At 43.4% G+C, this 24,913-nt stretch overlaps 1 protein-coding gene across 3 annotated transcripts in view; it reads left to right on the plus strand.

Moving 5' to 3' along the window:
* rem1 (RAS (RAD and GEM)-like GTP-binding 1) overlaps window positions 1–24,913 on the plus strand; it is a 59,644-nt gene that overhangs the window by 20,398 nt on the left and 14,333 nt on the right. The window contains exons 5-7 of one of the 3 annotated variants that reach the window (XR_010976590.1): window positions 1,090–2,969; window positions 14,394–14,516; window positions 16,916–16,992. Coding sequence is in view for 1 of the 3 variants with exons in the window: in XM_068048625.1 (XP_067904726.1) it covers window positions 1,090–1,367 (278 nt within the window). In the remaining 2 variants the exon portion in view is untranslated. Of the gene's footprint in view, window positions 1–1,089; window positions 12,956–14,393; window positions 14,517–16,915; window positions 16,993–24,913 lie in introns of those variants that run through there. The other 2 variants (XR_010976591.1, XM_068048625.1) reach the window with 2 other exon arrangements.

The following is a 24,913-nucleotide window of genomic DNA, read 5'->3' on the forward strand; positions in this document are numbered from 1 at the left end:
CACCCAAGACTGCCTTCACTCAGATGCCAGCGATACCTCCAGCCAACAGGGGGAAGCAGAATACTGTTGATAACGTCTCATTAATAGGTGGTGTGTTTTACTTATAATAACACCCACAGATTATATAGCGCCTTTAATGTAACAAAACTTCCCAAAGTGTTTCACAGAAGCATTATAAAACAAAATATGACACTGAGCCACTGAAGGAAATATTAGGTCAGATGATGAAAAGCTTGATCAAAGAGCTAGATTTTAAGGAGTGTCTTAAAGGAGGAAAGTGAGCTAGAGAGGTGGAGAGATTTAGGGAGGGAATTCCAGAGCTTGAGGCCTAGGCAGCTGAAGGCACAGCCAACAATGGTGGAGCTCTTAAAATCGGGGATGCTCAAGAGGCCAGAATTAGATGAGCGCAGATACTTCAGAGGGTTGTGGGGCTGGAGAAGATTACAGAAATAGGGAGGGGAGAGGCCATGGAAGAATTTGTAAACAAGGATGAGAATGTTTAAATCAAGGTGGAACTATTGTAGATCAGCAAGCACAAGGGTGACAGCTGAACGGGACTTGGTGCTAGTTAAGACACAGGCAGCAGAATTTTGGATGACCTCAGATTTAGGGAGGGTGGAATGTGGGAGACCAGCCAGGACAGCATTGGAATAGTCAAGTCTAGAGGTAACAAAGGCACGAATGAAGGTTTCCCCAGCAGATGAGCTGAGACAATGTTATGGGGGTGGAAGTGGCGGTCTTAGTGACGGAGTGAATATGTGGTCGGAAGCTCGTCTCGGGATAAAATGTGACACCGAGGTTGTGAACAAACTGGATAATGGCTTAAGGGTTCCCAGTGTTTAATTGGAGGAAATTTCAGCTCGTTCAGCGCTGGATGTTGGACAAACAGTCTGATAATTTAGAGGCAGTGGAGAGTCGAGAGAGGTAGTGGTGAGGTGGAGCTCAGTGTCGTCAGCATCCAAATCCCACTACGCTCAATGACTGGGATACCAACTGGTGGTATTGAATATTTTACACAACACAACACGACTTTGAGAAAAGAAAGAAATGCCAGCTCCTCTGATCCCACATTTCTATTTCCTGTTTCAGAGGGCCGGGCGTGTGCTGTGGTGTTCGACTGCAAGTTCATCGAGACCTCCGCTGCTCTGCATCACAATGTGAAGGAGCTTTTCGAAGGCATCGTGCGGCAGATAAGGCTGAGGAAGGACAGCAAGGAAGCCAACGAGAGGAGGATGGCCAGCCACAAGAGGAGGGAAAGCATCACAAAAAAAGCCCGTCGGTTTCTGGACAGGTTTGTGGCAAAAAACAACAAGAAGATGGCCTTAAAAGCCAGGTCAAAATCCTGTCACGACCTGTCGGTGTTGTAAGCATACAGAAGTCCTCACAAACCAGCCACTATTGGATGACAGGAGCTACAACTGAATATTTAAGCCAGGACCAAGTTCCTAATCTGGCATCTCTCGTCAGTGGCCATGACTGTTGTGATCAGATGGCTGCTTAATCCCAAAGAGGATAACATGATTTACTGAAGACAGGTGAACCTTTGAGTCATGGTGACCAACAGGAGAGTTTCTGCAACATTTTCATGAACCTCCCCTGTATTAAAAAGGGGAAGAATTGACCAATGTCATATATGTGACATGAACCAAGTGAGAAATGGTTTATTTTTATTTGTGGAGAGAATTCTGCCGATTAGTGCTTGGACAAACAAGACTTTGACTTTCTTCATTTTTTGGCTGTCGAAGATATTTCCTTGTTATTTCCTTTAGTGGTGTGTTTTGTTCACCTTCTGCTTAAGCCCATTACTGGTTGGTAGAATTCTGAATCCTGAACATAATTGAGACCTAAAACCTACCAATTGGTGCAATCAGTGTCTTTGCACTTGATACCAAAGACTAAAACCCAAGTTGATGTATCTTTATATCTGCAGTGTTTACATGGGATCAGATTAATGAAGTGTTTATTTGTGGTTGGGTGGGGAGTGGGAGTTGGGGCTGTTATAACATCCATTGTATTTTCGTCTCAGAATATCTAATTTAGATAACACTTGAAGGAATTAGAACCTTATATATTTAGGATTTTTTTAAAGTTTAGATTAATGATAGATCACATTTAAATGGTGGAAATATTATTTCTACTTATCTCATGGGTGTAATCACAGTGTTGGTTTCCAGCTCTCTGAGGAAGTGTCCTATACAAAGTCTTGTCATGTAGTAAATGAACCTCAAATCAGTTGGCTTATCCCATGTAGAACTAGCATCAGACGCTAAATCAAGTATTGGGACCACCAGAATGACCCTTGGTGGTTGCGATTGGTAAGTCTATTTTCAGTCAATCCAGCAAATGGAGCATCATTTGGAACTAAAGTGTTCCGCCAGTGGTGCAAGGGTGGGGTAGGGGCAGCAATGGAAAGAGAAGACGTAACAATAGTCAAATCATTTTGCCTCTCTCTAGAGCAATGAAGCCTATGTCTGATTTTGACATCCTCCTTGCTTGAAGAAGACTGGAACGTGGGTGAAGAAAGTATGTGTTGTATATGGTAGACATGGAGGGCAGGGTTCTGGTTTGCTGAGTAGCTCTCATTGTCATTGTAAGCAAAACCTTAGTTACTCTGATAGACTTCAACCAGTGCGTCTCAACTCAAATTTGTGGAACCTGGAAGTAAGAAGTACAACAGACTTATAGGTAATAGGAGAAATTGCCCCTCATAAATACCTTCCCAAAACATCTAGTCTTTTGCCCTCTCTTGATCTTTTCATTGAAAACTTTTTTATTCAATTACAGGATGTGGGCATCACAGTTGAGGCCCAGCATTTATTGCTCATCCCTAATTACCCTTGAGAAGGTGCTGGTGAGCTGCCTTCTTAATTACAACTGAGTGGCTTGCTAGACCATTTTAGAGGGCAGTTAAGAGTCAACCACTGGAGTCACTTAGAGGCCAGATCAGGGAAGGATTTCCTTCACTAAAGGTTAGTAAACCAGATGGGTTTTTACAACAATCCAGTAACCATTGCTGATAATAGCTTTTTATTCCAGATTTATTTAATTAGTTGAATTTAAATTCCCCAGTCGCCATGGTGGGATTTGAACTCATGTCTCCAGATCATTAGTCCAGGCCTCTGAATTACCAGTCCGGTAACTATTATGCTACTGGTGTGGCATCAGCCATCTCAATTCCCATGCTCTCGTCACTCATTCTAATCTACCTCCTGCTAAATTTGCAGCACTCTGTTCTGTCAGGCCCAGCCCTGACATTGTCATTACTGACAAGGGCAGAGGTGTTGTTGTTTGGCGAACTTCCCTCTACCTTGCAAGGCTGCACACCAACTCTTCAACACCTCCTCCTACCGCCCTCTGAACCATAACCCCATCACTGAACATCAAGCCATTGTTTCCCAGAACATCACTGGCCTCATCTCCTTCAGAGATCTTTCTTCATGGCCCCCAACCTCATAGACCCCCAACCACGCAAAGCCCACGCTTTTCCCAGAATTATCTAATGTGCCCAGCCAGTTTTCATAACTCATCAATCTTTCTACTGAAATTATCCTCTGAATGAGTAGCTTCAGCTTCGATAAAAGCCATTTTGAGGTTTCGTCATGGAATGTTCAACAGACTTGCCTTTCATTCAGAACAAAAACTTGCATTTATATATCACCTTTAATGCAGAAATGTCCCAAGGCACTTCACAAAATCCTGGTCAGAGACTATGTTGTAATGCAGCTGTTAAAGTTAAATTTGAGGCCAGATGTTGGCTTAAGAATATTAATAACTTCTTATGGCCTGATTTTAACTGAGGGCACAGATCATCCTCCACCATTTCGGCCACCTCCAGTGTGTTGCCACTACCAAACGCATCTTCCCCTCCCTTCCCCTGTCAGCATTCCGAAGGGATCGTTCCCTCCGCGACACCCTGGTCCACTCCTCCATTACCCCCACCACCTCGTCCCCTTCCCACGGCACCTTCCCCTGCAATTGCAGGAGGTGTAATACCTGCCCATTTACCTCCTCTCTCCTCACTATCCCAGGCCACAAACACTCCTTTCAGGTGAAGCGGCGATTTACTTGTACTTCTTTCAATGTAGTATACTGTATTCGCTGCTCACAATGTGGTCTCCTCTACATTGGGGAGACCAAACGCAGACTGGGTGACCGCTTTGCGGAACACCTGCTGCTCAGTCCAAAGACATGACCCCGAGCTTCCGGTTGCTTGCCATTTCAACACCTATCCCCTGCTCTCATGCTCACATCTCTGTCCTGGGATTGCTGCAGTGTTCCAGTGAACATCAACACAAGCTCGAGGAACAGCATCTCATTTAGCAATTAGGCACACTACGGCCTGCCGGACTGAACATTGAGTTCAATTATTTCAGAGCATGACGGGCCCCCCATTTTACTTTTATTTTTAGATATTTTTTCTTTATTCTTTTTTTTTGTGTTTATTTTATTTTATCTTAGTTTGTTCAGTTTGCCTACCCACTGTTTTTTTTCATGTTTGTACTTGCGGCTTTTCAGTTTTCAGTCCATTAACACCCTATCTGTACTAATGCTTTGTCTTTCAACACACCATTAACATATTGTTTGCCTTTGCTCCATAACCTTCTAGTCGGTTATTCTCTGTGACCTTGTTCTATCTAAACCATCTCCTTTGTTATCTTTTGCCCCACCCCCACTTTACTTGCCTAAAACCTTTCACATTTCTAATATGTGCCACTTCTGAAGAAGGGTCACTGACCTGAATCGTTAACTCTGCTTCTCTCTCCACAGATGCTGCCAGACCTGCTGAGTATTTCCAGAATTTCTTGTTTTTATCACAGAATCAGGGATGCAGAGGCTGAAGCAGACACTGATCCATCCGACCCAGAGTGTAAGGCCCAGGAGATTTTTAATTGCTGCAATACTGACCTGCGTCTTTTTGGCTTGACGGCAGCATCCTATTAGTGGAAAATACCACTCGTGTTGCTACTGCATAGTAGCAGCGTGAAACAGCGAACTTCACCTGTTGCTTAAATCTTTGAAATACCTTACCCCTCAAGGGTAAATTGCCTACCACACAAATGAGTAATGTGGTATAGGAATTTCGATGCCGGTGCGATGCCAGGTACGTAGGCTGTATTAGATTAGATTAGATTAGAACATTACAGCGCAGTACAGGCCCTTCGGCCCTCGATGTTGCGCCGACCTGTGAAACCATCTGACCTACACTATTCCATTTTCATCCATATGTCTATCCAATGACACTTAAATGCCCTTAAAGTTGGCGAGTCTACTACTGTTGCAGGCAGGGCATTCCACGCCCCTACTACTCTCTGAATAAAGAAACTACCTCTAACATCTGTCCTATATCTATCACCCCTCAACTTAAAGCTATGTCCCCTCGTGTTTGCCATCACCATCCGAGGAAAAAGACTCTCACTATCCACCCTATCTAACCCTCTGATTATCTTATATGTCTCTATTAAGTCACCTCTCCTCCTCCTTCTCTCCAACGAAAACAACCTCAAGTCCCTCAGCCTTTCCTCGTAAGACCTTCCCTCCATACCAGGCAACATCCTAGTAAATCTCCTCTGCACCCTTTCCAAAGCTTCCACATCCTTCCTATAATGCGGTGACCAGAACTGCACGCAATACTCCAGGTGCGGTCTCACCAGAGTTTTGTACAGCTGCAGCATGACCTCGTGGCTCCGAAACTCGAACCCCCTACTAATAAAAGCTAACACACCATATGCCTTCTTAACAGCCCTATTAACCTGGGTAGCAACCTTCAGGGATTTATGTACCTGGACACCAAGATCTCTCTGCTCATCTACACTACCAAGAATCTTCCCATTAGCCCAGTACTCTGCATTCCTGTTACTCCTTCCAAAGTGAATCACCTCACACTTTTCCGCATTAAACTCCATTTGCCATCTCTCAGCCCAGCTCTGCAGCCTATCTATGTCCCTCTGCACCCTACAACATCCTTCGGCACTATCCACAACTCCACCGACCTTCGTGTCATCCGCAAATTTACTAACCCACCCTTCTACACCCTCTTCCAGGTCATTTATAAAAATGACAAACAGCAGTGGCCCCAAAACAGATCCTTGCGGTACTCCACTAGTAACTAAACTCCAGGATGAACATTTGCCATCAACCACCACCCTCTGTCTTCTTTCAGCTAGCCAATTTCTAATCCAAAGCTCTAAATCACCTTCAACCCCATACTTCCGTATTTTCTGCAATAGCCTACCGTGGGGAACCTTATCAAACGCCTTACTGAAATCCATATACACCACATCCACTGCTTTACCCTCATCCACCTGTTTGGTCACCTTCTCGAAAAACTCAATAAGGTTTGTGAGGCACGACCTACCCTTCACAAAACCGTGCTGACTATCGCTAATGAACTTATTCTTTTCAAGATGATTATAAATCCTATCTCTTATAACCTTTTCCAACATTTTACCCACAACCGAAGTATGTCCCAATGACTGGCAGATCGTATCAAACAGCATTTCCCGTTGGCTGTTCACAATAGGTAGAGTATTGACTGTACTCAACCAGCCTGCGCTTGCAAAACTCAGAGCAGAATGTCCAACATTGGATGTGATTCCACAATTGGACAGCACTTGCTGAAGAATTACACTAAGAACCACCTTAAGATTATCAATTGGGCTTGCAATGTGGCTCACGTACACTTATTAGAAACTACATATATTCATACTCAGGAACCCGTCCTCTGCCTTTTTTGAAGTAAACAAAAGCGTGAGGGATAGTAGTTCTCTCGACCAATCAGAGTCAACTTGCCAACCAATCAGCATCCTTTTCTCATGCCATATAAATTGTTGCTCCCTTTGAAAGTTGGCATTCTTGCATCTGTGCATAAGTGCAAGAGGAAAAGTATTGACAGCGTGTCTCTTTTTACAACAATGCTCAAGTCCTGTACTACCAAGCAACAATCTCTATATTGTTCTGTCTTTTTTTGTTAGATAGACCAGGTAGGCCCCAGGATTGGCACCTGTTATGTGCCAAATAAGCTGACCTCAGCTCTGCTCACCAGGAGTGCTCATCCAGGCCTCAACAAGAAAGCCTTGCTCCTCCTTTGTCCTGGGCCTCCCCCGCCAATGGTGAATGGTCCACTTCCTACCCCCATCAAAACACCCGCCTCACCACTTACTTGACTGCTGTGGATCACTCCCCATGGATCCTCAGCTGCAGTCTCGAACCATCCGAAATTCCTGCTTCCACCAGCCAGGTAATGAAATCCAGCCAGGATCTAGTGGGGAGTTTGAGGACGTTTATTGAAATGAGGCACAGCTGTTAAATACTGTCTGGGCCTCGACGTCTCTGGTGCTTTTCTGGGTGAGTCGCTCACTTTGGGTATTCCTGTGCACTGTTTCCCCTCTCACCACCTGATAAAGTTAGGGCCAACGTCTCTGAGTTAAGGAGCGGGAGAAAATCAGCCAAAATCCCTACACCCCAATCATTGTGCAGTAACTGCAACTGGGGGGGGCACATGTGTGGATATCAGATGAGGAGAGGGTTCGGCAGCCTCCATGTTTGGACAGCAAAACTCAATGTCTAGAATGGCACATGGAGAATGACCATTTGGCGAGGGCTTCTAGAACCTGTGGGAACTTGGTGTACCAACTCAAGCATGTGTCCTTGGTTTCCTTTTTATCAATGACAAGAAATATCCGTAATCTTGAACTGATCCAAAACTCTGCTGCCCATTTCCTAACTCGCACCAAGTCCACTCACCCAACGCCCCATGTACTTGCTGGCCTACACTGGTTCCCTGTCTGACAATGCTGCGATTTTAAAATTCACATCCTTGTTTTCAAATCCCTCAATGGCCTCGCCCCTCCCTATCTCTATAACCCCCTCCAGCACTACAACCCTCCAAAATCTGTGCTCTCCTCCAATTCTGGTCTCTTGTGCACCCCCAATTTTAATTGCTCCACCATTGACTGCTGTGCCTTCAGCTGCCTGGGACCCTAGGCTCTGGAATTACCTCCCGAAACCACCCCACCTCTCTGCCATATCATTGAGCATGTTCAAGACAGAAATGGATAAATATCTGGATACTAATGAGATCAAGGGATATAGGGATAGCAAGGGAAAGTGGCGTTGAGGTAGATGATTAGCCGTGATCTAATTGAATGACAGAGCAGGCTCGATGGGCTGAATGGCCTACTTCTGCTCCTATGTTCCTACCCTTTAAGACATTCATTAAAACCTACCACTATGACCAAGCTTTTGGTACCCTGTTTTAATATCTCCCCACATGGCTCAGTGTCAAATTCTGCTTTATAGCACTCCTGTGAAGAGCCTTTGCATGTTTTACTGCAGCAAAGTTGCTACATAGATGCAAGTTGTGTTGATATAGATTAAAAGCTTTAAGCCTTGTTTCTTAGAATGAAAAATACCTTTGCAATATAGATTGGCATTAGATTGGCCAAGAGGAACTAGCCATGGTGTATATACAGTAACCAGAGCTGCAGGTGGAGCAGGAACAGACTAGGATCAGGATTAGGTAAAGGGTCTTAGTTGCAAAGATCAATAATTTGATTTTAAAATTCTTTTTATGTGCATCTATGTATTGTTTGATTGATATTCATGCCTGCCAATACTGATTATGTGGTGCAGCCCACTTAATAGGAGAACTATTCTTTATGACTTTTTGGCACTACGTAATTTAAAGGGGCACAATCTTTACCAGATAATAAAAGGGTTGGACAGAACTAGTTTATTTTCCAGTCTTGTCCAAACACTATGACAGGATATCTGAACTTGGGCTGAACCACCTCATACCTCCCAAGGACACGGTTACAGAAAAAATGATACCTCTCTACACTCAGCTGCCGTGCATTGCACAACAGGGCTGTCTGTCTATATGTGTGCGTTTGATCTGGTTCATGAAATATTACTTGGTACGGTATCTCATATTTCGAAGCTACATTTGATGCAAAAGAAACAGACGGTAGATGAGGAGAATTTATTTTAACACAGCGAGTTGTTGTGATCTGGATTGCACTGTCTTAAACAGCGGTGGAAGCAGATTCAATATTAACTTTCAAAAAGGAAATGGATAAATACCTGGAGGGGAGAAATTTGCAGGTATAAGGGGAAAGAGCAGGGGAGTGAGACTAATTAGATCGCTCTTTCAAAGAGTCGGCAGAGGCACAATGGGCGAAAAGGCCTCCTCCTATATTATATGATTCTATGATTTGTTATTCTTGGTGTCAATCATTTCCTCCAGCATAACCTAGAGCTGATATGCCAGCCATTTCTCATTGTCACGTGTGAATTTATAATTTTTCTTCTGCAAATTGCAACATTTTAAATGTAGGAACTGACAAACATACATCTGATTTTCCACCAAGCTGCCAAAACTTTCAGCAGCCACTTAAATAAAAGCAAAATAGTGCGGATGCTGGAAATTTAAAATAAAAAGATAAAGTGCTGGAAATCCGCAGCAATGGCAGTTCTGAAGAAGAGTCATTTCCGCCTCGGAACATTAACTCTGTTTCCCTCTTCACAGATGCTGCCAGACCTGTATTTCCAGCACTTTATCTTTTTATTTCAGCAGCTATTTAACCTGTTTTTCAACTTCGTTCAAACTTTAAATTGGATAAATTCACACGCCATTATGGCAGCAGGATCTGTGTCTATAATTGATTAACCACTTCATTGGAAAGCAGTGATCAGAGCAATCATTCATGGTTTAAGTAATTTACTTGAGAACCAAGCCTGGCCTTAATTTTGCAAAACTGAGTCATTACCTCAGGAAGGATATACTTGCCTTAGACGGGGTTAAAGGAAGGTTTACTAAATTGATTCCTGGCATTAAACGGTTATCTATAAGGAGAGATTGAGTAGAATGGGCCCATATTCCCTTCAGTTTAGAAGAATGAGGTGATCTCATTGAAACACAAGATTCTGAGACAGCTCGACAGGAGAGATGCTGAGAGGCTGGTTCCCCTGCTGCAGAGTCTCGAATCACAGAATTGTTAAAGCACAGAAAGAGGCCATTCGACCCGTCACACCCGCTCTCCGAAAGAGCAATTCACTCAGTGCCATTCCCCTGCCTTCTCCCCTTAACCCTGCACATTCCTCCTTTTCATATAACAGTCTAACTCCCTTTTGAATGCTTCAATTGAACCTGCCTCCACCACACTCTCAGGCAGCGCATTCCAGACCTTAACCACTCTCAGCATGGAAAAGTTTTTCCTCATGTCACTTTTGCTTCTCTTACCAAATGCTTTAAACCTGTGCCCTCTCATTCTCGATCCTTTCACAAGGGAGAACAGCCTCTCTCTATCTACTCTGCCCAGACCCCCTCATGATTTTGAATACCTCGATCAAATCACCTCTCAGCCTTCACTTCAAGGATAACAGTGCTAACTTCTCCAATCTATCTTCATAACTGAAATTATAACTAGGGGTCATTCTCATGACAAGGGATTGGCAACTTAGGACTAAGATGAGGAGATATTTCTTCATTCAGATGGCTGTGAATCTTTGGAATTCTCTACCCCAGAGAGCTGTGGATGCCCAGTCAGTGAGTATGTTCAAGACTGAGATTGATAGATCTTTGGGCATTAAGGGAATCATTGAATAGGGCAGGAAAGTGAAGGTGAGGTAGAAGTTCAGCCATGACTTTATTGAATGGTGGAGCAGGCTTGAGGGCCCTTCCTGCCTATTCCTGCTCCTGTTTCTTATTTTCTTATGTTCAGCAGAGTTCTTTCAGAAAACCAATTATTGAGTCTTGTCCACCTGTTGCTTAAATTAACCTCTGCTGCCCATGTCATAACTCGCACCTAGTCCTTCTCACCCATCACCCCTTGTGCTCACTGACATGCATTGACTTCCAGTCCAGCAACGCCTCAATGCCACAGCATTTCACTTTCGGTGTTTGGCTTGGGTTCCCCTTCTTAATTTAAATTGTTCACAGTAATACCTGAGGAATGGTAGAGAATATCTCCCAGAAAAGTTTTCCTGTGCCGGTATCAGCCTTGGCTCAGTTGCAGCTCTCCCCTCTCTGACTAAAAACTGATTTTCTGGATTTTATCACATTGCTGTTTGTGGGAGCTTGCTGTGCACAAATTGCCTGCCACGTTTCCTACATTACAACAGTGACTACACTTTAAAAGTACTTCATTGGTTGTAAAACAAATCCTGGGGTCATGAAAGGTGCTATTTAAATGCAAGTGCTTTCTCTGAAGACAGCTTGTGACATACCCAGCTGCTCTAGATGTCTGAGTTCAATATTTCATTACCAAACTTTAAGGTTTTAATATGCACCTTAAAAGAGAAGACTATGTTGCTGTAGTCCAATTGTAAACTGCAGCTGAACTCAAAGACTAGAGTGCCTCTGTGCAATTCTCCGATGGACAATTACTGTCGTTTATGACATGAGGGTTTAAAAAAATTATACATTTTTTTTTGGCACCATTTCATTTGATATCACGATTTAGCATTGAGTGATTTGGGATCTGACAGGATATTGAGTTGTGGTGTAAGACCTTGCAGAATTGTTAGATACCTTGGGATTGTGAGTTACAGAACAATTAATTAGAAAATATTATTATAAAACTCTCAGAACGTGGCTACTGGGCTTAACAAGTCCATCCCTGTGTAATGGATCAGCCCTGCTTGCTCACCTTGTCTCCATGTTCCGCCGTGTCGAGAAGCACATTTAATTATCTTTTCAATCTATTTCCACTGTCAATTGCAAACCTGTGGTATCTTATTGCATAACAATATCACTCTTCAGTGAAATCCGATTTTCTTTATATAGTGTTGCCAACTCTAGTTGAATGCTGGCGGCACAGTGGCGCAATGGTTAGCACCGCAGCCTCACAACTCCAGCAACCCAGGTTCAATTCCGGGTACCGCCTGAGCGGATTCTGCAAGTTCTCCCTGTGACCGTGTGGGTTTTCGCCGGGTGCTCCGGTTTCCTCCCACAGCCAAAGACTTGTGGGTTGATAGGTAAATTGGCCATTGTAAATTGCCCCTAGTATAGGTAGGTGGTAGGGGAAGGTGGGGATGTGGTAGGAATATGGGATTAGTGTAGGATTAGTATAAATTGATGGTTGGCACAGACTCGGTGGGCTGAAGGGCCTGTTTCAGTGCTGTATCTCTAAATAAAATAAATGCATTCATGGTAGTTTCATCACATGACTCGCCCCCACACTCCTGTCATTGTTCACCCAATGTATTCATCCTTATGGTGCCCGGCCTTCCCACAGCAAATTGGAAAGTGAATAAGATTCTTCATTACCCAGTTGGTGGTTCTTGACTGTCAGTCAAACAGCCGATTCCACCCCGCTTCTCCAATAATTTTATAACAATAAACAAAAGCGTTCAAAGACAATGATAAAAACTGAACTTCATTTCATGCCCCCTATTTTTCTCCTGGGTTTTGCTCACAGCAGTGTCCTGGAGATTAATCTTCAATTCCTGGAGACTCCAGAGCAATCCTGGAGGGTTGGCAACCCTAGCCTAATACATAAATTCCCAATTTTTTTATTTTTTTGAAATTTATTCATGGGATGTGGGCATCTCTGGTGAGGCCAGCATTTATTGCCCATCCCTAATTGCCCTTGAGAAGGTGGTGGTGAGCCTCCTTCTTGAACCGCTGCAGTCCATGTGGGGTAGGTACACCCACAGTGTTGTTACCCCTGGTACATAGGGATTTTTTTGTAATGGATGCATGTCTACTCAATATACAGTATGTATTCTGATGCTAACTGATGGGTTTAAATTCAGTTTGTTTGTCTAGGAGCCCATGTACATGTTCACAGCTCCTAGTTGTGGAGAAACAACATAATGTACAGTATTTTCTAATGCCTTTATACAATGACTTTTGCAGGTTGAAATCCCTGAATTTTGAACCTACTTCTGTAATATAGCACTTCAAATATTGTAGAATTAACTTTTCTCAATAAAAGCTTTTATTAAAATTAAATATATTGTAACTTGGTTTGTATTTCAATTGCATCGCATTGTTACAGTTCAGGCTTTATTTCAACACTTAAGATCATAGGATCCTAGAATGGGTAGAGCTCAAAAGGAGGCCTTTTGGCCCATTGAGTCCATGCCAGCTCTGTGCAAGAGCAATCCAGCTAATCCCATTCCCCTGCCCTTTCCTCATAGCCTTGCAATTTTCTTTTCCCTTCAAGTGTATATCCAATTCCCACGATTGAATCTGCCTCCACCACACTCTCAGCAAGTGCATTCCAGATCCTAACCACTCGATGCTTGAAAAGGTTTTTCCTCATTTTGCTGTTGATTCTTTTGCCATTCACCTTAAATCGGTGTCCTCTGGTTCTTCACCCTTGCGCCAATGGGAACAGTTTCTCCCTATGTCCTCTTGCCAGACCCCTCATGATTTTAAACAAATCTATCAAATCTCCTCTCAGCCTTCTCTGAGAAGAACAACCGCTCCAATCTATCCAAGTAACTGAAGTCCCTCATCATTGGAATTGTTCTCAGAAATCGATCCTGCATGCTCTCCAAGGCCTTCACAACCTCCCTATTGTGTTTCCATGTTCATCCTAAACTCCAGCTTCCATAAGCTGACCTTACGGACAAAAACGTGTGTCTTTACTCACTGTCATATATGGGCCAACATGCCCAGGTTGAACCTGAACCCTTAATTATGGCAAATCACTTACTGGGGAATATGGCATGCCCACCATGTCCATCTGCCCCCCTCCCCACACTGTAGGGCTCAAAATAATGTCACCTGACCAATGCATACAGGCTAAAGATATTTTGTCAGATTTATCTGTTGATGAAATGATATACAGAAGCAGAAGTTTGAGTACACACACTGGGTAAAAGCTGAGTACACATACCGGTTAAAAGTTGAGTGCACGCACCAGGTGAAAGCTGTGTACACACACTGTGTTCCAATATCTGTCCAATTATAGTAGTAAGTTAGGGACATTTATCCTGGTATCTCAGTAGAACAAGTGATTTTTGTGGGGCCAATTATTTGATTTCAACGAGGAACCAACATTTTCACTGTATTCAGGCCATGTTGTAATACAAAATTATCGGACTTTTCTTGCAAGGCAAATGGTGTTATCCATGATAAGTGTGGAAATCTGGATTGATTGACCCAGGATGTCCCACCATGACAAGTCCCTTGCCCACTAATGCAAGTTCAGCAAATCCAATAAAAGGTTCAATATTTCTGTCAAGCGACTTATTCCCCACAATGACGCAGGCTGAATTCTACTACATGTGCAAAAATATTAAACATGCTGGCGTGACATCGTGATCACACTGCCAGAAGCCTCTCTCGCCAACAACAGCGAGTTGCAACAATTTTCACATGAAACAAGTGTGTGTTTTATTTGCCTCAAACTATATTATGTTACTGTCTCCATTTCCTCCAGGGATATAGCAACATCTTTCCAGGCCAACACGCCCCAGTTGCCAGTACTGAAGGACTGCTGCACTGTAGGAGGTGCCGTCTTTTAGGATTCAACATTAAAACAAGGCCCCTCCTGCCCCCTCAGGTAGATATAAAAGATCTCGTGGCGTTATTTCGAAGAAGAGCAGAGGAGTTCTCCCCGGTGTCCTGGCCAATATTTATCCCTCAACTAGCATTACTGAAACAGATTATCTGGTCACATTGCGGTTTGTGAGAGTTTGCTGTGTGCAAACTGACTGCTCCGTTTCTTAAATTACAACAGTGACTACGCTTCAAAAGTACGTCATTCGCTGTAATGTGCTTTGTGACACCCTGAGGTCATGAAAGGTGCTATATAAATGTATGTTTTAATGCTTTCTCAGAGTTTGCAATGAAGGACATGTGTTGCCGCTGAACTGCTTTTGTACCACAGAATGTGAAAATCAAACATATTTAAAACATTGTTGAAAGTATTAAATAATCCCTTTGCTGCTGCATATTATGTTATAGGACTTTGGCAGTTATTCAACCTCTATTGCACGTTTGTTCTGTTGTCTGAATTGGTAATTTGAGTGTTCCTGGCCTGTACTCAGTTTAATTCAGCACCAGGTAGAAACAAAACAATTTATACATTGGTGTACATGTCTGAGAGTGATGAGATCCAATGAAAGATCATATGTTTTCAGTGAAGACATATAGGAGCTAAGACTGAGGCAAACATTGCAAATTCCCAACTCTGGGTCACCCTTTGTATATGGAAATATTTTGTGGTGTGCACCTTAAACTTCCCTTACCAACCCTGAACCTGGGCTCTCTTGTTCTTCTGCCTTGGCTCATGTAAGATTTTGTTCTGGCTGTGCGTGAATTAAAAGTTCTGACCAACAAACCAACACTCGATGGCAAAGTGTGTTACAACAATCCTGAGAGAAGCTCTCCATAAAGATATTGGTTGGTGGTGATGTGGCCCTTCACAATTAGTTAGTAATATTATCATAGATCAATAGTAAATACCAGATATATTGTAGCAGTTGGGATTCCCAATGAAAACAGGGGTTAATAAAGATGAAGCTTCCATCATTATTGCAGCAGCAACAACTTCTGTTAGCACCTTTAATGTGGTAAAATGCCCTAAAATGTTTCACAGGAGCGATCATCAAACACCAAGACACACAAGGAGATATTAAGTTAGGTGACTAAAAACTTGGTTTTAAGGAGAGTCTTGAAGGAGGAAAGAGAGATAGAGAGGAGCAGAGGTTTAGGGACGGAATTCCAGAACTTAGGACCCAGGCAACTGAAGGCAGGGCTCCCAATAGTGGAGTGATTAAAATTGGGGGTATGCAAGAGGCCAGAATTGGAGGAATGCAGAGTTCTGAGAGGGTTATAGGGTTATCTGGAGGAGGTTACAGAGATAGGGAAGGGTGAGGCCATGGAGCGATTTGAAAACGAGGATGAGAATTTTAAAGTCAAAGCATTATTGGATTGAGAAGCAATTTCGGTTAGTAAGCACAGGGGATGATGATTGAGTGGATTTGATGTGAGTTAAACATACAGGCAGCAGAGGTGAGCTCAGATTTATGAAGGAGGGAAGGTGGGAGGCTGGGCAGGAGAATGTTAGAATAGCCGAATCTGGAGGTAACAAAGGTATGGATGGGGGTTTCAGGCGCAGATGCTCTACACAGTCAATACCAGATATCTATCATCATTACAACTCACACGGTTCATCACGAAATACATTAAAGAGAGTATTGTGGCTTTCCTTTATCAAAACTATGAAGGCCCCTGAGCCACTGTGGGAGTTGTTAGCAACTAAAGGGATAACTATCCTTTATGATTAAATCCATTTTAATAGAATGTTTCTGTTTGGCAATGGAGCTTCATTATTTTTATTTTCTTCCTTCATGGGATGTGAGAAAAGCTGACAAGACCAGCAGATATTGCCCATCCCTAATTTCCTTTTAGAAGGTGGTGGTGAACCAGCTTCTTGAAACTGAGTGTCTTGCTAGGCCATTTCAGAGGGAAGTCAACCAGATGGCTGTGGGTCTGGAGTCACATATAGGCCAGACCAGGTAAGGGCAGTACATTTCCTTCCCTAAAGGACATTAATGAACCAGATGGGTTTTTATGACACTCCAATAGTTACATGGTCACCGTTAATCCAAGACTTCTGGTTTTTTAGTGCCAGTAACATAACCACTATGCTATTGTTCCTGTGAATATTCTCCTGTTCATATGAGCAGTTGTTAAGTAAACAGGAGCAAAATACTGCAGATTCTGGAAATCTGAAACAAAAACTGAAAATGCTGGAAATACTCAGCATGCCTCGAGCATCTGTGGAGAGAGAAGAACAGAGTTAACATTTCAGGACTGTGACTTAAGCTTGTTAAGTAACCTTTGTTTAGATAAGACGGACTAAATAAGACTGATCATTGTCAATGCCAAAGAGATTTCTTTATTCATTACGGCTGTCTTAAAAGTGTTTTAAATGTTATCTGTGTTTATTTTTAGGTACGAGGATGCTGAACACATGAAGAGAGTCTGAAAAGAGCATGAAGGCCATGTTACTGAAAATATCTTGCTGCAATGTAAGTGACTAGGTTCGAGTGATTCCACACACTGTCAATACTTTCCCCTTGAAAGACAGCAGCAGACTTTCCTCTTAAAGGGCTGGTGCATCTTCATTGGTCTTGACTGTAAAACTTTGAGATCCTGTTACCACTGACCTGTTGATTGAAAGGAAATGTAGAGTGAGTAGGTACACTGTCCAGTGTGACATTGAGTCAAAGACAGTATCAAGGTCCCGGGTTCAATGACTCGCCAGTACACTGGTTCAAATTAACATGAGGCAATTTTAGGATTGATATCAAAGAGTTATTCTTCATGGAGATAGTGACTAATGAGTGGAAAGTGATTATAATGGGGGAGGGGAAACCCAAGGATTATTTAAGAAATAGTTAGATGTAGCAGTTTAGGAACTGTAGAATCAGACTATTCTAATGCCTGTTCTGGGTGTCCTCCCATCATCCACTCATCCAAAACTGTGCTGCCCATATCCCAACTCACACCAAGTCCCATTTACCAATCATCCCCCACTGTGCTCGCTGACTTGCATTGGCTCCTGGTCTAGTCATGCCTTGATTTTAAAATTCTCACCCTTGTTTTCAAATTTTTTCAGGGCCTCATTCCTCCCTATCTCTGTAATCTCCTCTGGCCCTCCAACCCTCCATGCCAACTGCATTCCTCCAATTCTGGACTCTTGCACAGTCCTGATTTCCATCATTCCACCACTGGTGGTAATGCTTTCAACTGCCTGGACCCTAAGCTCTGGAACTCACTCTCTAAACCTCTCTGCCTCTCTACCTCTTTCCTGCCTTGTTAAAACTTACCTCTCGGACCAAGCTTTTGCTCACCTGTCCTAATATCTCCTTATGTTGCACGGTGTCAGATTTGGTTTGCTGACCCTCCTGTGAACGACCTTGGGGCGTTTTACCACGTTAAAGAAGCTATATAAATGCAAATTGTTGTTTTTGTCATTGTAGATGGATAAATTAAGATGGGCCGAATGCTTTCCTCATCTGTATCTTATGAACTGATTTCTTTAACATGCTTATATCACACTTCTTCTTCTTCTTCTTCTTTGGCCTCCTTGACTCGGGAGACAATGGGTAAGCGCCTGGAGGTGGTCAGTGGTTTGTGGAGCAGCGCCTGGAGTGGCTATAAAGGCCAATTCTAGAGTGACAGACTCTTCCACAGGTGCTGCAGAAAAAATTGGTTGTCGGGGCTGTTACACAGTTGGCTCTCTCCTTGCGCTTCTGTCTTTTTTCCTGCCAACTGCTAAGTCTCTTCGACTCGTCTGCCCGTCTGGAATTTGTCCCATCCCTTGTGAGGAGGAAACTCAATGATTTAATACTGCGATTCCACGGGCAGTATTTTTGGAAGGTATACATTGAATCAGCCTGTTAGATAGGCAACCTCTGGACCACCAGATAGGCCTATCTTCAATTAAAAACCATTGAAATCATGGGTCCATTAGGGCTCCATTTAGGGTTCTTTTCCCCAAATGATTTATAACTACACCTGTTTCAAAAACTTAGAAAGATATTGCTATCCTATAATTGCTTATGTAAAATATTCTTTTTCCAATTTATTTTTTCTCTTATTAGAAACATAGCTCAGTGTGTGCTTTTCAGTCCTGGATGCCAAACAGAATCCGTCATCCATTTAAAGATTTAGTAGGAGCTCAGTATGTTTACTGGTAGCTCCTCTTGTCGCAGCTGGGAATGAATTCATAGCAGCTGACATCTCTGAATTGAGAGAGGCGTCAATCTATACTATCATCATCAAGTTAGTCGCTGTCTGGCCTGTAGTTGATATCGGCTTAGTGGCTCCTTTCTAATTTTCAGATCTAAAATGGTCTAGGAGACGGAAGGAAAGATGCTACACTTTAGGTCTTTCCCACAAGGCACGAGAGACATTTTTCACATTCCCCACCCCTGCACTCCTCTCCCGAAACAGCTGACACATGCTGTGGTAGTTGGAGTTAGAAAGTTATGGGTTCAAGTCCCACTCCAGAGACTTGAGCACAAAAGGTAGACTGACATTCTAGTGCAGTACAGAGAGAGTGTTGCACTGTTGGAGGTGCCCTTTTTTTGGATGAAAGATTAAACTACCCTCTCAACTGTGCAGTCAGGAGAGCTTTATGAGCCAGTGCATAGAGAGTCCTACAAGAGGAGGGGCGGTACTGGACTTAATCCTAGGGAATGAAGCCGGACAAGTGGTAGAAGTAGCAGTGGGGGAGCATTTCGGGGATAGTGACCATAAACTCTGTAAGATTTAAGGTAGTTATGGAAAAGGATATAGAGGGAACGGAAATCAGAGTACTGAATTGGGGGAAGGCAGATTTCTATATGATAAAACAGGATCTGGCCAAAGTGAACTGGGAGCAGCTTCTTATAGGAAAGTCTACATCAGACCAGTGGGAGTCATTTAGAAGGGAAATTGTGAGGGTTCAGGTGCAGCATGTTCCTGTAAAGGTGAAGAGTAGGACCAACAGGTCAAGGGAACCCTGGATGTCAAGGGATATAGAGGATTAGATAAAGAGGCTTATGGCAGATTCAGAGTGCTGAATACAGCGGAGGCCCTAGAGGAGTATAGAAAGTGTAGGGGAGTACTTAAAAAAAGTAATTAGGAGAGCGAAGAGGGGGCATGAAAAATCACTGGCAGACAAGATAAAGGAAAATCCCAAGGCCCTTTCTGTTCGGGTCAAGAGGATAACCAGGGAAAAAAGTGGGGCCCATTAGGGATCAAAGAGGCAATGTGTGTGAATGGAGGTCTGTGACCAGTGGGGTACTGCAGGGGTTGGTGCTGGGACCCTTACTGTTTGTAGTGTACATTAATGATTTAGACGAGAATATAGGAGGTATGATTAGTAAGTTCGCAGATGACATGAAAATTGATGGTGTCGTAAATAGTGAAGAGGAAAGCCTTAGATTACAGGATGATATAGATGGGCTGGTAAGATGGGCGGAGCTGTGGCAAATGGAATTTAATCCTGAGAAGTGTGAGGTGATGCACTATGGGAGGTCAAGACAAGGGAATATACAATGGATGGTAGGACCCTAGGGAGTACAGAGGGTCAGAGGGACCTTGGGGTGCTTGTCACTGAAGGCAGCAGCACAGGTAGATAAGGTGGTTAGGAAGGCATACGGGATACTTGTCATTATTAGCCGAGGCATTGAATATAAGAGCAGGGAGATTATGATGGAGCTGTATAAAACGCTGGTTAGGCCACAGCTGGTGTACTGTATACAGTTCTGGTCACCACACTATAGGAATGATGTGATTGCAATGGAGAGGGTGCAGAGGAGATTCACCAGGATGTTGCCTGGGCTGGAGCATTTCAGTTATGAAGACAGACTGGATAGGCTGGAGTTGTTTTCCTTGGAGCGGAGAAGGCTGAGCGGGGACCTGATTGAGGTATACAAAATTATGAGGGGCATTGATAGGATAGATAGGAAAAAACTTTTTCCCTTAGCTGAGAGGTCAATAACTAGGGGGCATAGATGTAAGGTAAGGGGCAGGAGGTTTAGAGGGGAGTTGAGGAAGAATATTTTCACCTAGAGGCTGGTTGGAATCTAGAACACACTACCTGAGGGGGTGGTAGAGGCAGGAACACTCACGACATTCAAGAATTATTTAGATGAGCACTTGAAATGCCATAATTTACAAGGCTCTGGGCCAAGTGCGGGGAAATGGGATTAGTTAGGACGGGTGCTTGATGGTCGGCGCAGGTGCATTGGGCTGAAGGGCCTGTTTCTGTGCTGTACAACTCTATGACTCTATAACTGGGAGCAAAAGATCCCCATGGAAATGTGCAGGCCAATCTTGGCCAATGTTTATCTCTCAACCACATCATTAAAACAGATCATCTCATCATTTATTTCATTGCCATTTGTGGGAGCTTGCTGTGCACAAATTGACTGCCATGTTTCCTACATTGCAACAGTGACCACTGTTATTTCATTGGCTGTAAAGTACTTTGGGACATCCCGGGTGTGAAACGAGCTATAAAAATGAAAGATCCTTCTCCCTGAGAAGGGTCAGGAGGCTTCCCAGCATCTTTCTAGCAAAGCCACATGCTTTGTAAATGAAATGGAACACCATCTTCACCCTCAGTCTGGCCACTCAAGTGGACATAGAAGATCCCACTGTACTATTCCAAGAAGAGCAGGAGAGTTCCCTTGGTGATCTGGCCAACAATTAAACCTCATTGCTGTTTGTGGGGCCTTGCTGTGTATAAATTCGCTGCTGCGTTTCCCACCTTACAAAAGTAAGATCATTTCTAAAGTACTTCATTGGCTGTAAAGCCCTTTGGGATGTCTTGAAGAAAGGCGCTATATAAATGAAAGAAGGGCAAGGAAGATCTCCCAATGTCCTGGCCAACATTCCCCTCTCAACCATAAACCAGTGGTGCTTTATCTCATTGTAGTTTGTGTAAATCTTCTTGAACCGCTGCAGTCTATGTGGGGTAGGTACACCCACAGTGCTGTTAGTAAGGGAGTTCCAGGATTTTGACCCAGCGACAGTGAAGGAACGGCGATATAGTTCCAAGTCAGGATGATGTGTAGATTGGAGGGGAACTTGCAGGTGGTGGTGGTCCCATGCATTTGCTGCCCTCGTCCTTCTAGGTGGTAGACGTCGCGGGTTTGGAAGGTGCTGTCTAAGGAGCTTTGGTGCATCGCTGCAGTGCATCTTGTAGATGGTACACACTGCTGCCACTGTGCGTCGGTGGTGGAGGGAGTGAACGTTTGTGGATGGGGTGCTGATCAAGCGGGCTGCTTTGTCCTGAATGGTGTCGAGCTTCTTGAGTGTTGTTGGAGCTGCACCCATCCAGGCAAGTGGAGAGTATTCCATCACACTCCTGACTTGTACCTTGTAGATGGTGGACAGGCTTTGGGGAGTCAGGAGGTGAGTTACTTACTGCAGGATTCCTAGCCTCTGACCTTCTCTTGTAGCCATGGCATTTCTATGGCTACTCCAGTTCAGTTTTTGGTCAATGGTAACCCCCAGGATGTTGATAGTGGGGGATTCAGCGATGGTAATTGAATGTCAAGGGGAGTTGGTTAGATCCTTTCTTGCTGGAGATGGTCATTACCTGGCACTTGTGTGGAGTGAATGTTACTTGCCACTTATCAGCCCAAGCCTGGATATTGTCCAAGTCTTGCTGCATTTCTACACAGACTGCTTCAGTATCTGAGGAGTCGCAAATGGTGCTGAACATTATGCAGTCATCAACGAACATCCCCACTTCTGACCTTATGATTGTAAGAAGATCATTGATGAAGCATCTGAAGAATGATTATGCTGGAGCAAATCCTTACTCAGTCTTACATTTATTTTACAAAGTAAAACAAATTACAACCATGCAGCTCCTCACTCAAACCTCCACCCAGTTTCAGTAAGTGTCTCCTTATATATACTCAAGTAAGACCCTAATTAACACCCTCCATCTGCATGTGATTAAACACAATTAACATGGAGATCCCATCTCGAGTCAAACGCACAGTAAGATCTACTCAATTCACCACAGAACCTTCCCAATCAAGCCTCTTGTGAAACCTGCAGCTTGATGATGTGTGTAGATGAGATTGACAAATTAACTCATGAGATATTTACAGAATCTGTCAACCTAATGAAGCAGTTTTATTTGATCCAATCCTTTGTTTGTCTAGGCTAGGTTTTTATCTCCACCACACCATCTGTCTCATTGCACCCAAGCTACTCCTGGTTTCCAATTTAAACTTTAATAACACTCGCCAAACATTTAGCAATCCAATCCCTACTTTTGTGTTGAGGGCTGTAAATTATAGAACAGGTTATGAAATAGAAAAGGAAAGACTGGTGAGAGAGAGAGAGACAAATAGGAGGCAAATTGACTGAAATTAAGTTTTTGTGACAGTGGTAATGACCTAAGTATTGCATTGGTAAGAAATTTCTCTATCCAATCTCTTAATGAAGGTATTGATCTGTTAATGGTAAATCGTGCTGAGTGAATTCAGAGCAAAACTGAAAGTGAGATGGAATTTTTAAAGGTGAGCAGATCTCCCCTGACATTGCTCATATGGAATCAAAGGATATGATATTTTACGATGATGTAACATACAAGCAGAGCCATTAATTTATGGCAACTTAAAAAATTAATTTTCATTTATGTTAAAATGTATTCCAAGATTTTAGTACCGTTTCCGTGAAAATCCAAAATTAGTCGCCTTGATTTTTATTTTTTATTATGGCCTGAGGTGAGGGTGGAAGCAGGGGAGATTTTCAGCAGGAAGTGAAACCTGGAAATTCAAAGGTTGCAAGGTTCCTGCCACATTTAGCAGAAGAACATCACTTGAGTTTTTTTCCTCCCCATTTCCCAACCTGCAGTCAGGCTGATCAAGGGTATAGCCAGGGAATATCTGCAATAGAAAGCCATGGCAGGGGACTGAAGAGAACAGAGGGAGGGGAGATCACAGGGGGTGGGGAGATCATGGTGGGGGTGGGCGGTGGCAGAGTCAGGCTGAAATCCCAATCACAGGAAGGGAGATAGATCGCAGCAGGTAAGATTAGAGGGGGAGGTGCATGGGGTGAGCACTCCTGCTCAAGTTAGCCCACAAGCAGTGCTGGAAAGGCACTTAACCTGCTGGATCTGGCCCTTCACACTTCCCTTCATCTGCTGGATTTCCTGTGTCCTGGCAAATCCAGCCTGCAGCCAAAAAAACCACATGACATCTAAAACCTGAGGGATAGATCCTCATTTAAATATTATATTACCTGATCAGCCTCTCGAGAGCAAGTTACTCTCCCAACTCCCAAACTGCTAAACTGGAAGTAGGCTCAATCACATGTGTTGGGGTCAAGTTTCCTTATTTTAAGAATTTAACCCGCTACCCCTTTCCCGCCCATCCTAGGGGTTTAAATTCCCCCCGTGTGTCCCTTTACCTGTACATTTAATTTTTTTTTAATCTCTTAGCTGTCTAAGTCCCAGGACACACAACCAGCTGGTACGAAAGATGTACCAGAGAGATTGTCCTTGAAGATGGTTGAAAGAATTCTGTGTGGAGAAGACCTGAGGATAGTTGGACAACGGGCTTGTTGTATCTCAGTACAAATCACTGTCATCAGAATAGGAAGGTGGAAAACAAAAGGGGAACAAAATGCAGAAACAAAATGTGCCAATGATGTTAAACATTCAAAAAGGAGCATACAAAGGGTTAAACACAGCATATGGAAAAGGCTGCTAGGTTCCGAAGAAGGGTCACTGACCCGAAACGTTAACTCTGCTTCTCTTTCCACAGATGCTGCCAGACCTGCTGAGTGAATCCAGCATTTCTTGTTTTTGTTTCAGATTTCCAGCATCCGCAGTATTTTGCTTTTATTATATGGAAAAGGCTGCTAGGTTGTGGAGGTCTGATGTGTAATGGATGTTATCATAGGAAGATAGGAACAGGAGTAGACCATTCAGCCCCTCGAGCCTGTCCCACCATTCAATGAGATCATGGCTGATCCGCGGCCTAACTCCATATGGGCCTTTGGCCCATATCCCTTAATATCTTTGCTCAATAAAAATCTATCTATCTCAGATTTAAAATTAACAACTGTTCTAGCTTCAACTGCTGTTTGTGGGAGAGAGTTCCAAACCTCTACCACCCTTTGCACGAAGAAGTGCTTCCAAACATCTCTCCTGAACGGTCTGGTCCTAGTTTTTAGACTATGCCCCCTAGTTTTAGAATCTCCAACCGGTGGAAATAGTTTATCTTTATCTAGCCTGTCTTTTCCTGTTAATATCTTGAAGAATTTGATCAGATCACCCCTTAACCTTCTAAATTCTAGTGAAAACAGGCCTAATTTGTGTAATCTCTCCTCGTAACTTAACCCCTGTAGTCCAGGTATCATTCTTGTAAACCGACATCGCACTCCCTCCAAGGCCAATATATCCTTCCTAATGTGTGGTGCCCAGAACTG

The sequence above is a fragment of the Heterodontus francisci genome, chromosome 16 (assembly GCF_036365525.1).
Source record: "Heterodontus francisci isolate sHetFra1 chromosome 16, sHetFra1.hap1, whole genome shotgun sequence".
Classification (NCBI taxonomy): Eukaryota; Metazoa; Chordata; class Chondrichthyes; order Heterodontiformes; family Heterodontidae; genus Heterodontus; species Heterodontus francisci.